This window comes from Drosophila pseudoobscura, chromosome 2 (genome assembly GCF_009870125.1).
Source record: "Drosophila pseudoobscura strain MV-25-SWS-2005 chromosome 2, UCI_Dpse_MV25, whole genome shotgun sequence".
Classification (NCBI taxonomy): Eukaryota; Metazoa; Arthropoda; class Insecta; order Diptera; family Drosophilidae; genus Drosophila; species Drosophila pseudoobscura.
The window spans coordinates 30,216,097-30,229,501 of record NC_046679.1 but is presented as its reverse complement, the minus strand read 5'-3'; the positions used below and the strand labels follow the sequence as shown (position 1 = coordinate 30,229,501).

Below are 13,405 nucleotides of genomic sequence, written 5' to 3'. Positions count from 1 at the left end.
AGATTGCAGGGCAGACACAAGCGTACGCTTTGTATCTGTGCTGTGGTATATTTACACACAATTTGTTTACACAAAAACATAAAAAAACCCTACAAATTCCAGAAAATGAACTGAAAATTATTCAATTGAAATTCAGATAAAGTTCTCTTTAAATGTTTGTAATATTTCGGTCTTTAATTGATTTAATAGATTATACACTCACATATAGATATTTACATACATATATTTATTTATCAATTATCAGATATATATATTTATATATGTATGTACATAAAACGTGGCTTAGCCTAAAATGTTTACAACAATTAAAATCTTACAGCTCTTCGATGGTGATGATGGTAGACAGGCCCTGCATGAACTTCCCCACTCGAAAAGAATGAGTGATGAATCAGAGCTTGCAAGTCTGATAAACCACTCAAAATACATATATACGAGTACCAATACTCGTGTATGCAATCGTCGCCGCAAGAGCGAAGATAAACGATGCAAAATTGTTTTTGCCTTCGGGGTTGATCTGTCGGCTGATAAATACGAGAAGGCAAAGCAACACAATGCCCCGCTCTCTCTCTTTCGCTCTTTAGCAGCGATGCTCGTGTGGTCGGTTCAGTCGCGTTCTTGCTGAAGAGGAAAAGAATGAAGGAATGGAAAAACTGCGACTGCGCTGCCCAAAGTGATCGGAGAAACCGAAACGAAGTACCTCTGGGTTACTGGCATCGAGGGTATATTCGACCGTGTGTGCATGTTCATGCAGGGCTCTAGTATACACAGTACTTTTTACAAATTGATTTTTCTTTCGAAAAGAGTTTTTCGCCTGCTTTTCGTTGACAACCGGAAATTCGAGTTTGACTACAGGGTATATTAGGGGTTGGTTCTGGGGATATTTCTATGTACATTATGCAGCGAAACCAATTCATTGTCTCTTCGGGGGCCTGGGCATGTGACAACAACATCAGAGCTGCTTGGGAGGACCGCTCTCCACGGGATTATTGTCCTCGTCACAGGAGATGTACTTGATTTTCACGCGCTGCCGCTCCCCCAAGCTATTGTTGATGGATAGACAGAGGTTAGAGCTATTATCGTCCGCTGCCGGCTTTTCCATGATGCACTCCACTGCCGTGCGGTTGAGACTGCTCTTCATGGACACCGGCCGACGGTTGTCCCCCCTCGAGGAGTTGGTGGTCGGCGGTGCCTGCTGGATCTGTGTCTCCATGGTGCTGCGCTTCCACTGGCTCTTGTTTTCGGCTATAGAATGAAAGAAATGCCATGAATGCATACGTGAGAGGAGGGAGCACAGGTACGAGTACCTCTTGTATGACGATGGGAGCTATTTTTGTTCGTCAGACGACTCTTGGGCGAGTCGAAGCGATGGCGGCTGAAGCTCACGCAGCAGCAGCAAATGATCCGTTGGAAGTACATGCGGAATCTACAAAGGAAAGCCCCCATGAATAAGCCTCTTGTAGTGCCCCCCGCCCCCGAAACGTACCTCTTGTTCATCCAATAGTAGATGATGGGATTCACCATGGCGTTGGACATGGCCAGCCAATAGAATCCCAGATACATGTGCTGCACGTACTTTGTGGATGCCACTTGATTATTGTGGTACGCATAGATGAAGAACAGATGGTAGGGCAGCCAGCAGATGGCGAATATCGACACAATCGCTATGAACATGCGTACCACTTTCCGCTTGGATTTCATCGACTCCATCTGCCGGTCCGTGTTCTCGCCAATCGATCGACTGCCCCACAGCACCCGACCCATCAGAGAGTAGCAGATGAGCATCACAATCATGGGTATACCATATGTCAGCACCAATATAATCAGATTATACCTAAAGGAAGGCATTTTACGGACGATATTTTTGCAGATTGCGGGTGGGAATACTCACGTATAGTCCGTCATCGAAGTGGGATAGCGTCCATCCGGCCACATCATGAAGCAAACAGTTCGCGATTTTCCATTATAGTAGCTGTGAATTTTCCCAAATAATCATTTCAATCAATCGCAGCATCAATTTAATTACACAAGACATAAAAAGCCGTAAATTTTCACGCCGGAAATGAAATGCGGAATGAGGAATGGGGAAATGGGAAACCTAATTTACAAAATTATAAAACACTTAATGCCCTCTAAAGAGCCCACGCTTAAGGGCTATTCTCGGGACCATTAACAACATGGCAGACAGGTAATAATTTCGACCAAAACTCTCGACCTCTCAACCCCAGAGATACCCGTTTTGGCTGTCAGTGGCACCCAGCTTTCACCCTCTATCTCTCAATTGATTTAAATGGAAATTTCCTGGACCCGAAGCGTTGAGACCAGGACTCTGCGGTCAGCCAGTAAGCACACGGACTTCGTTGGTGGCACTCAAATATTTGCTTCGTACTCTACAGGGATACGGTTACATATACGGGTACGGATACTCGGTAACGAGAACGAATGCATTTGACTGTTCAAACTTTATCTGTGGTCTGTACTGGGGGTACCTTTTAGTTGTTGGCTGTTCCAATTTTTGTAGCTTCTGGTATTTGTTTCTGTTCCTCTATCATCCGTCACCCCTCGAAATTGGTTATACAATTTTGTGTTCCCCCCACACACACAGGCACACTATCACGTCCGCAGGAGTGTATCTCCTCCCTGTCAGAATACGCCCTCGTTTGACTCTCACTCGAGAGGGCCCCCGCACCTCGTCGCATTTTGATATATGAACTTGCCATCTTTATTATGTCTGTAGTCTGTTGCCTAGGGAGACCTTTTATCCTGGAATCGAAATAAAAAATGCTTCAATTCTATTAAACAGGACACCCACCGAAAGCGGCAACATTTTGTGTAAAATTCAAATGAGGACTGGGCGCCTATTCGTGGAAGGTGGTTTAGATGGATGCTGGATGGAGAGCAGGTATGTAAATGTACATGTACATCAGGAGACGAAACAGCCAAGATCCTAAGCTCCATGGCTTGCCAAACGAGAAAGGAATCTTGTGCTCCAAGGAGGATTAGAGGATGAGAATGGGAACGCATGATGCTGACGCTGGCTGCGTTTTTTGGTGGAAATTACTACTGCCACTTACTGTTTGGTCATGATGCTGGAGTAGAGAAGGCAGGGGGCCGACAGAACGCAGCTTAGGGCCCAGATCATCACCAGAATGAATCGTACCTTCCGACGGGACGTGCGACGCTTCAGCGGATGCACAATGGCGATGTACCTGCAGGCGAAATAGTAACCGGAAACGGAAGTGCCGCACAACGCACAAGATTAGTGGAAAGAATGGAGAAAGGGTAACAGAGAGAGAGAGAGAGAGAGCGAGGACTTACCTGTCAAAACTGATGGCCACGAGTGTGAAGACCGATGTGGAGACCGTGACATTGGCCACAAAATTATTGATGGTGCAATAAATGGAGCCGAATGGCCAATCGGAGTTCACCATGAATATGAAATTGAAGACACAGTTCAGCGAGGACATGAGCAGGTCGGCGATGCTAAGGTTCAGCAGGAAGTAATTTGTGACCGTTCTCATGCTGCGATGTCCTGCGGAGAGCCAAAAATCGTTTCGGATATTAAGAAGGAATCGATGGGCCAAAGCGGCGTATACGTGATTTTGGTATTTGCAGTTTCCCAAGTGCTTTCAAGCAGCACCTGCGCTTACCTGTTACAATCCAGAGTACAATTCCATTGCCGGCAATGGCCACAAACATCATCAGGCCAAAAACGATGGCCCAAATCGTTTTCTGCTCCCATGGCAACTCGTACGGACGCGTCGGCGATGGAAACAGGCACTCGGTGAGAAAGTCTCTGCAAAAATCACAACAGGAATCAGCAAAAATAACTATAATGTACACTTTTGCAGGGTCTAAAGCGTTGGTCCTTAAAGTATCATATTTTTCACAGTTAAAAGCTCTGCTTCTGGTCTGGTCCGAATGTTTTGGGGGAAAACTCAATCACAGAGTGCCTGCAACTTTTCGATTGAGAGCCATAACAATAGAAAATCAATGAAGCACTAGCTGGGGCGAAGGGAAAACTTGCCACAAAAGAAACGTCCGTGGCGAAAAATTGAAGGAAGCAGCAGCAGGTCGAGGTCCAGGCCCAGGTCCAGAAGGAACTCCACAAGAAATTGTGTTGTAATTTCATTGGACTGACATCCGTTGGGAGACGGTGCGTGGGGTTAGCAGCAGAAATGAGCAGCAATCGACAGGACAGCCGTCAAAGAGAGACAGATGAGCAGCACAGGACTCCCAAACAAGAAGAGAGAGAGGAGCACCACAGGACTCCCAATCAAGAAGGGGGAGAGAGGAACAGCACAGGACTCCCAATCAGGGAGAGAGAGGAGCAGCACAGGACTCCCAATCAAAAAGAGAGTGAGAGAGGAGCAGCACTGATTAGCATGTAAGAGATTATGCTAATCACAACTACTAGCGGTGACAGCAGGACGACAGCAGGATGGCGGATGTTGTCTGTTGACTAATTAATTTCCAGGCAACAGTCTTTGTCGTTGGCTTTCCCTTTGATAACCACTGGACACCACTGGATGGTTGACAAAACCCCACCATTAATTAGTGGCACTTTGTTCGACGACTTATCGCATGCCTCTATCTCGCTCTCTCGCTGTACATGTGTGCTCCATGAGGCATGTGACTGCCAGAGCCGTCACGCAGCAGCAGGACCTAAATTCAATAGAGAGATGCCCCAAATGATGGCCATTGTTCCGATGCGTATATTCCGATATATTCGTAGATTCGTAATTAATTTTAAGTTAACTTTTGCTGCAGTTGCAATTGAATTAGAGCAGAAAAACATGTGATTTATTTGCCACAGTTTTCCCTTATAATTGCTGGCAGGACCACGCACATATGGTTCTGATTCGCTTCGGCTTACAGTTCAATAAACTTGACAAAAAGACAGACAGAAATCCAATGATTGCGGGAGGCCATACAAATTTGTAGGGTTTTTTTTTGCTATGAATATGGCTTTTGGCTATTCAACAAGAGAATAAACCAGTAAATGGTTTGGCTTTTTGGGAAAATAAAGCAGCTTCTATTTCTATGAATATTTGTGTAAATAAATATAGAACTATAGAAACCCCTGCAATAAATCAATTTTATTCATAAATCTGTTCGAATCATCTCCAATAGATTGAACCCTCTTCAAGCAATGACTTTACTGGGAATTTGGGCGTGCCCCCCCACAAATGTGGCACAACTGAGAGGCAGAGTCCTGCGGCGTCCAGCAACTTGGGTGTCCATTTCATGGGATACTTAAGCCTCAGTCTGGCTATCATTTGATGGAGATTTTGCTGTAACTTTGCTACTCGCATGTATATCGCATTACGTTCTTGTTATTCCGAGGATAGATTTCCCATTTAATTAGAGGTTTAACACGAACAGAAGCCCTCCTTCGGGAGGAGTACAATCAGCATTAAATGGCAGGACAAAGATACTGTTAAATATTCTGATCATTTTTCCGACTTTTATTTGTGATTCAATATTCACGAAAATTAATTAGTTGAGTGCCATGGAAAATGCAAAAATATTTGCATATTCGTGCGCATCCGCAGCCGTTCAATGCATTCCCATAAACACACATCCTTTTGGCCGACATTTTTCCGGTCCTTTTTTGTTTGAAAAGTTTGCCTTTTTAGGGGGGAAAAACTGTCGATTTTTCCACTGCCTTTTTCGATTATGATAATTGCAGCTGTCTGAGGAAAAGAAAGAAAAAACTTCCTGGCAGATTTATGATCCCAAAGAGAAGCAAAGGCAAAGCCAAGGCCTTGCCTCACTCGAATTTAAGTTGATTAAAGTAATTTATTTTGGGGCCCCTCTGTGCTGGGGGATAATTGAGTTGGATGGCCTTATAAATCCGTGCTAAACTGCCGTTTGTTCCTGTAATAATAATAACCATCTACGAACGGAAGTGTTGCCCCCATCAGCAGTCAACTAATTACATCCGTCTGAAGGACCCTGTGTCCTTTCACCCCAAGAACCACCACTACTAATGACAGTGGGGAGCTTCAGTGATTTCCCCGAACAGCATTTTTGGCCCACAAACAGCATGATATTTTCGCAAATGCAAATTTTTCCACCAATGAAAGGCCCGAAAAAAATTCCTATAAAATTGTGGCGGACAAATTTTTGTTGGAATTGAAACGGAAATGGTTTTCCACGAGAATGTCAACTGCTTTGATTGGTAAAATGCTGCGAGAACGAATGAAATTCGATTTAAACATTTTTTAAAGACATAGCATACTTTTTAGGGCCCCTATCAATGCTAATTTTTTCGCCCTCTACGTTTCATTGCGCTCTCGAATTATTCATTATACATATATAACTAATTATATGGATTAAAATTATCCATCAATCAATGGGCAATTATTTTAATATTCGCATTTAGCATAATTGAATAAATGTTGAACGAGTACTTATGAATGTTTTATTTCGGTTTTTCAACAGGTTTTTTGTATTTATAAATCAGCTTAAGTTTTTCGATGGCTAATGGATACTGGAAGAATAAAAGGGAATCTTTAAAGGGAAAATTGCGACCATTTCTGTCACGATTTTGTGTGAGGATTGCTAAGGCTTTACTTTGCCTTCACTTAGACATTATCGATCCCCTAACAATCGATTCTTTAAATGGAAGATTGAGACCATTTCTCTTACGATTTTGTGTGAGGATTGTTAAGGCTTTACTTTGCCTTCACTTAGAGATTTTCGATCTTAAAACAATCGAGTCTTTAAATGGAAGATTGAGACCATTTCTCTTACGATGCTGTGTGAGGATTGTTGAGGCTTTACTTTGCCTTCATTTAGACATTATCGATCCCGACTAAATTACGTGCTAAATGCTTCTTTGATCGATGCAAATCAAATTAAAAATGAATCAGCAATTACCGGAAGGAGGGGGTCGGCATCAAAGAAATTATCATCAATTAGAGGCCTGAACCATAGGCAATTTCCTGTCGAGTGGGGGCTCGAATAAATTGCCAGTCATTTGCCGAAGAGTCAATGAAAAGGGTTCTCCCTTTCCTCTCTAACTCCCTTCAGTACTCAAAAATGTAATTCGTTACCATTAGACCTGCTAATAGTTGTTGTTGCTGGCCCTTGATGGGTGGTGGCTGCCACATTTCGTGCTGCGAAAACTGTCAACAATTTTCCTGCTGCCGCAGTTGTGACTCTGCATTTCCCTGCTCGCTTATTATTTTTCTCTGCATATTTTATGCATCGTAGGGAAACCAGCGATGCAGACCAAATTGGCGGTCTTCCATCTACCTGGCTTCTGAGCTTTCGATCTAACTCGCAAAGGGGAGAGAGGTGAAGAGGGAGGAGGGGAATCCTTCTACTTTGGAGTGCATCACGCAGGTGGAAACAGTGTTCATAGTTTTGCTGCTTCTGCTGCTGCTTCTGGCCAAAGTTTAACAACTTATGGCCACTGGCGGCGCCACGTCCTTCGAAGGTGCTCTTCCCTGGGCCATAAACTTGTGCGGAAAATGCCAGTCGAGTTGCTTTCGAGGGTAATCAATGGAAATATAAATTGCTTTCTGCATCACAAGAACTTCGTTTCGTTTTGTGGTAGCCATGGAAATGGCCTAATATTTTTGTTTATCGATGCCTAATCTTTAGTCTTCAATCATCATTTAATACATCATCTTAATCCTCGTAATCATAATCATTTTCATTCACAGCCCAGTCCCTTGGCAGCCATAAAATACAGAAAGGACACTCTCACAAATGAGTTCATTTCCCATTTAAAGATTTATTAACACAACACGAGAGGTGGTCCACTTGCTCCCTATCACTCTGGTGCAACACTTGACCCAAGGATACCATGTTGCATGTTGCTGTGTGCCTCTCCATCGAGTGGCCATTAAATTTTCATACTGCCATTCGAATATCTGTTTCATTTGCATTCGTGTATCGCAAGTTGATGCCTTCCTCTGCCTATGCCTCTGCCTCTACCTCCTCTTTAGCCTGCTCCTGTGGCGCCTCTTCATTTGCAGCTACTGCTCTTGTTGCACCTCATGCCTCTCTTTGGACTCCTCATTTGAGGCCTCCTCTACCTCTGCTTCATTGAGGACCTCCTCTACCTCTGCTTCATTGAGTGCCCCCTCTACCTCTCCTTCACTGCGATCTCCTCTACCTCTCCCTTATTGCGGTCTCCTCTACTTCTCGTTCATTACAGTCCCCCCTTCGTTGGGCACCAGTCCTCGTGTTTGGGTGAGAAAAAACATAATTGAAAAATTTGTCATAAGCAAATTGCTAAACTGCAACACTGCCCCTCCCTCCTCCTTGGCCAAAGAGCACATTATAATAGACAAAACCCATTCCAGGGAAAGCCCCTTGAGTGGTGGCCTCATCCGAGAGATATATCGAGTCATCCTTCTCCTTCTGGCTCTTCTGTCCAGGGCCTAATCCAAACAATTTCTTTCGATTTTCATCCGGAATGTACGAGTCGAAGGACTCTGTCCAAGGGGTATTGCCGTTTCGACAGGCGGTTGACTGAAGGCACAAAGGGATGTTGAAAGCCCAGAGCCCAGAGCTTCCATTGGAATTGAAGACAGAAGATTGCAGAAGACTTTACTTAACTTTTGAACTATAATTCTGAAGCTTTTTATATAACCTTTCAGTGCATTCCCCAGTCGTGGTGCCTGGGCCACTCTTATTTTTATGTGTGCCATCCATTCTGATTGGATTTGAGCCTTGCCATAAAAATGCCAAAGCCCCGCCGCCCGCCGCCCACCGCCCGGCGCCCTCCGCCCATATCCTGATGGACGCAGCAGCACAGTGGGAAGTGGAAAGTGGGAAATGGGAAGAATGGATGGCAGGATGAGGACTAATGTCCTGTGTCCTTTGTTCCGGCGTTATCATTGGCTGAACATCGGAATCAATAAGCGTATGAAATGCCATAAACATCATCGAAAGGGAAAAAGGGGTAAACTCTCCTTTAAATTGACTTTGTAATAAACTTTGTCCATCCATCGGTTGCTGGTGCTACTTACTGGCATTCCGTATACGCGGTGTGGACAAGGCATCTACGTCATTACGTATAAGCCTTGCACGCCCCATGGACATGGAACCCGTTGCGTATACGCACCGTTGACAGCCACTCATTGGAGGACACAAACCCATCGCAAAGTGACTGCCAGAGCTGCTGCTCTCAAGCTGTTCTTGCCATACATAATCCATGGGCCGTGTCCAAGACGCTTTGGCCCTGATTGAACCCACTCCAAGTCATGGGGCATGGGGCACGCACATATAATGAGCTTAAGCGGAGGACACGACAGTTCACCTGCTGCCCAAATGCCTGAATAAACAAATGTCCTTTTACTATAACTCCTGCCCCTCATAAAATCCCCAACGCTCTTCGAAAAACCATTTCCAATGGCATTTTCTTTCTCTGTCAAAGTTTCTTTTTCCATTTGTCTGAATTTAATTATTTGTGAGGTTCTCTCCCTGGCTTTTCCCGCTTTCTTTCTTTGTTTTTTGTCACCTTTTCAGAGCCTTTCGGAACAAAACAATTAGTGGAATTCTTGTGTCTATTTTTGCGCCCAAAGCCCCAACGGCTTATGGTGGCCCTTTGCTATTTCTCGATGCAAACAGAATAATTACATAAAAATAGCTGAGAATTCAGTGGGGGGATCTCTCCCTAGAGAGGAGGGGCTTTAAGGATGTAGCAGTACAGGGAGTGGGCTTTAAGGATGGTCTTTTTGGATGATTCCCGTTCCAGGAAAGTACGATGATGATGATGGATATTGTAGTTTCATAATTGTTGAACATTCTTCAATGGAATCATGATTCAAAGGTGGTTTTATGCTCTTCTAATTGGAAGCCTTTGAGGGCCGCCTGCACAGACATCAAGAGAGCAAATGGGGGAAATCAGAAGGGAAAAACTTACTAATTGCAATCGTTTGTAGTGAAAGCCATAACCAGATGTCTGTTCCATGCAATGAAAACTCAAAATGCAGCAAATATTGATTGCTTTAGTTTCGGAAAAGCTGTCAAAACCAAAGAATTTTCCGACATCCAACAATACGTATACGCCCCCTCGTCTATGAAGTTGATTATTTCGAAAAAGTCAAAGTTTAAACTGCAAAACAGGCATTTAATTTCCACTCCTTTCTGCAAAGCAATTCAATTTTCATTTGCCAAGGCTGCTCCATACCTCCCAACCCACTTTCAGAGAGCATCCTTCGACAGGCAACATTCGAATGTGAAAAACAAATTAAGAGCTTAATTAGCCAGGACCAAAACAGAGCCGAACCCGTACACGTATCAAATTCGATTCGAATAACAAGTGAAGAACATTTATTATGCTTGTTTTTCGAGGAGAACCTTTAAAGGTTTTCACTTTGTGGATGGTTCCCGTTGGCATGGCATTATTAATGGCATGGAAAGCGGTTTAAGTTCTTGGTCAGCCGAAAATAATTACACCGATTAAGGGATATTTCCATGACCAAAAGATTGTACTGCTCTGCGCTGGCGTTCAGCCTTTCACATTTCAAAAGCCGCCTTAATGAGTGCCAAACGAGGAGATATTTTAGACTGTCGGCAATAAGTATGCACAAGTGGCAAAACCATCAATTAAATTGCAATTTTCAATGCTTAATGTTTGGGGCCAAAGGCTCAAGTATTTGGTAATAAGATTACGCTGGAAATAGTTGAAGTGGCAGCTTAGGAAATTGTATATTGCACACGCTGCATTTTACCACATTTTACCAGAATTCCATGCCAAGCAAACACTTGAACCCCAATTAAAACTATCATCTGTAGCTCTTGTTTGATATCCTGACAGAGCACGTCCCTTTGCCAGGTGCCATAATGAGCAGCAGCACAGACGACTGTCTGTCTGGTGATGGGGGGGGAAACCTTTATTCCATTCAGCCCTCCCCCCCCCCCTCCGCACGCGACAACTCTTCCGTTTCATTTGCATAACTTTGTTAGCCAGAAGTGTGGGGGTGGGGGTGGGGGATGGGGGGAAAATACCAGGAAATAAGTTAATGAAAAGACGGCGGGCTCTGCCACTCACTTTGCCTCGTCGATGCTCTCGAGATTGTCCCGGTTCTCGATGAATCCCGCCAGCAGGCTGACCACCTCCGTGCGATTGAAGCTATTCAGGAGCGTGGTATTCACGATGCTGTTGAGCTCGAAGCGCCGCACCGCCAGGATGGTGCAGTTCACCAGCAGCTCCGTGTCCACAATCTCCGACATCTTAAGGACTCTGCGACTGCGACTGTATTTATGTTGCGCAAGGACTCCCTCACGTTTGTGTGTACTTAAATGCACTGGCTGATCCCTGGCCAACTTATGACACACCTAATGCCATAGAAACCTTTTTGTCGTTGCCCATGCACCGTAATTACTCCTCCTTTCTGTCTCTCTTTCCGTTAATGTCCTGGGGATTTCTTTTGTGGGAGGTCTTTCAAAGGATTCCACGCGGGTTGTGCCCGGCCAGCACCACATCAGTGGCTTGGAGGCGTTTAATTTGAGGGGCGTTGCACATTGCACAGCCTGGGGCAAGGCGGCGCCATGGTATCGAGGGGAAATGTTATTCAATTAGTATATTACGTATACACACTTCACATCAAATATTTAATAATTCATATATTATGCCATTAATTCCATTTCGGCTTAAAAACACCTTTTTAAATTCACACGAAAATATATTTGATATATCTTAATTATTTCAGGTCTCAGGAGTTGATTAAATTTCCATATTGGTTTCAGCTGGATTTAATTCATAATTTAAACATTAATCACATTCAATCTCTTTTTTTTAAATAATTTATTAATTTTGTATTGTATTTCTTTTTCTCTTTTTTCTTTGGGAAACCACTCGAACTCATATTCCATTACAAAAACATTATATTTATCCAATAATGCCGCTCGATTTAATCCAGCTTTTTATCACTTTAATTTCATAAAAATTCTCCGTTTTTTCAATATTTCTTTTAGTTGCTTTCATTGCTTTTTTCTATGATTAAAATCTGTTGATATTTTCACCCTTTCCGTTTTTTTTGACAATTTATTTTTAAATGCAATCTTTTGTTGATTCGCTGCACTTTTTATGCACCACTTTGCAATTTGTTGGCCCTTTTTTATGGCCCACACAGACACACAAGCCGACCGTTAGAGCTTTAAAATGGCGTCGGATGTTAACAGTTGTTTCGTTTATTGTTTTCGTATTATGTGCGCGCGTTCTTTAGTGCTGCAAGTGCCGCCGTCGACTGAGCGCTGTACAACTGGTGGCAGGAAGGCGGGGGCGGCATGCCACGCACTTAAAGGCGGGCAGGGCAGCACGCAACCTGTTGAGAGGACAACTGGCGGCAACATTAATCCCTTGGCAACATGTTGCAGCAGCTTTTATGGCAACCTAACAGTCTCTCTGTTTTTTTTCTTTTAAAAATCACCTGAAGACCTTTTTGAATGGCCCGCCTATTCCTGGAGTACAAAAGATATCCGAATGCTGGACATTATTTTTAGTGTCCTTACAGGACACGGAGTGCTCTCTGAGGTCAATATCCTGTCGGGAACTCCTTGGCTCTTGATGCTCTTTTGGCGCCAGATCTGTCGCTAGCATCTGCCATAAATAAATCATGGTTTTGTTACATCAAGGGGGTGTCCTAACTCTATTATCCTTTGGCTGTAACTTTGTTTACTTCTTTTACTTGTTACGCTGCCGCTTTTCTGCTGCCACGAAATAAATTTCAAGCACCGTGTTGTCATGATGAATGACCTGCAAATGAGTGCCAGAGGGGACGCGAGACACGAGCACAATGGCCACTCCACTTCAAGGTCTCTGAATGTGAAGGATTTCGATGGTATGGTTTGGTGTATGTGTGTAGTTATTGTACCCTGTACTGAGTACTAGTGAATAGAGGGGTATATGGGTGGCATAGATATGGAAGCTTATAAGTGTTAAATCAACCAAAGGAAGGAAAGAAGAGAGCAGGAGAGTAGGGGATTTAGCTGAGAGACAGTGAAAAAGAGTGAAGCACACTCCTCTCTCTCTCCCACTGTGTCTTAGCATCTGTATATGTTGTAATAGCATTCCCAAAATCCCTTTCTCTGGTGATTTTTCATAGAAATGATATTGAACAACCTATTGATGTCTCCCAACAACTCCCAATACATCCATACCCTATTATATTTGTCTTCCCATTATGCCTTTGGCTTCTCTGAATACAGGGTATCGCCTAGCAGTTAGCTCGGTTACAGCCCTCTCTTAGAAACGCTGTTTGTTGTATTTTTGTGTTTGCTAATGTCTGCAAATGTTGTATGTCTGACTCCCCCTGGGAATACCCTCCATCTCTCCTGCCCTCCAGCTTGATACGTGCGTGGATATTTACACTTTTGTGTGATTATGACTGGACATTTGGCGTGGCCTCCCCCAGTTTTCACAGATAGACAAATACACATG

General features: G+C 43.8%; 1 protein-coding gene across 1 annotated transcript; it reads right to left on the bottom strand.

Annotated features, from left to right (window-relative positions):
- Positions 1 to 205: 205 nt before the first annotated feature.
- On the bottom strand, positions 206 to 11,196 carry TkR86C (Tachykinin-like receptor at 86C). Its single transcript, XM_001359966.4, has 8 exons — positions 11,015 to 11,196; positions 3,648 to 3,793; positions 3,316 to 3,529; positions 3,072 to 3,206; positions 1,889 to 1,969; positions 1,484 to 1,831; positions 1,305 to 1,423; positions 206 to 1,242 (listed from the first exon to the last, which is right to left on the bottom strand). Exons 1-8 carry the CDS (start codon positions 11,194 to 11,196, stop codon positions 950 to 952), a joined length of 1,518 nt encoding a protein of 505 aa, XP_001360003.2. The 3' UTR covers positions 206 to 949.
- Between the last annotated feature and the right edge of the window lie 2,209 nt (positions 11,197 to 13,405).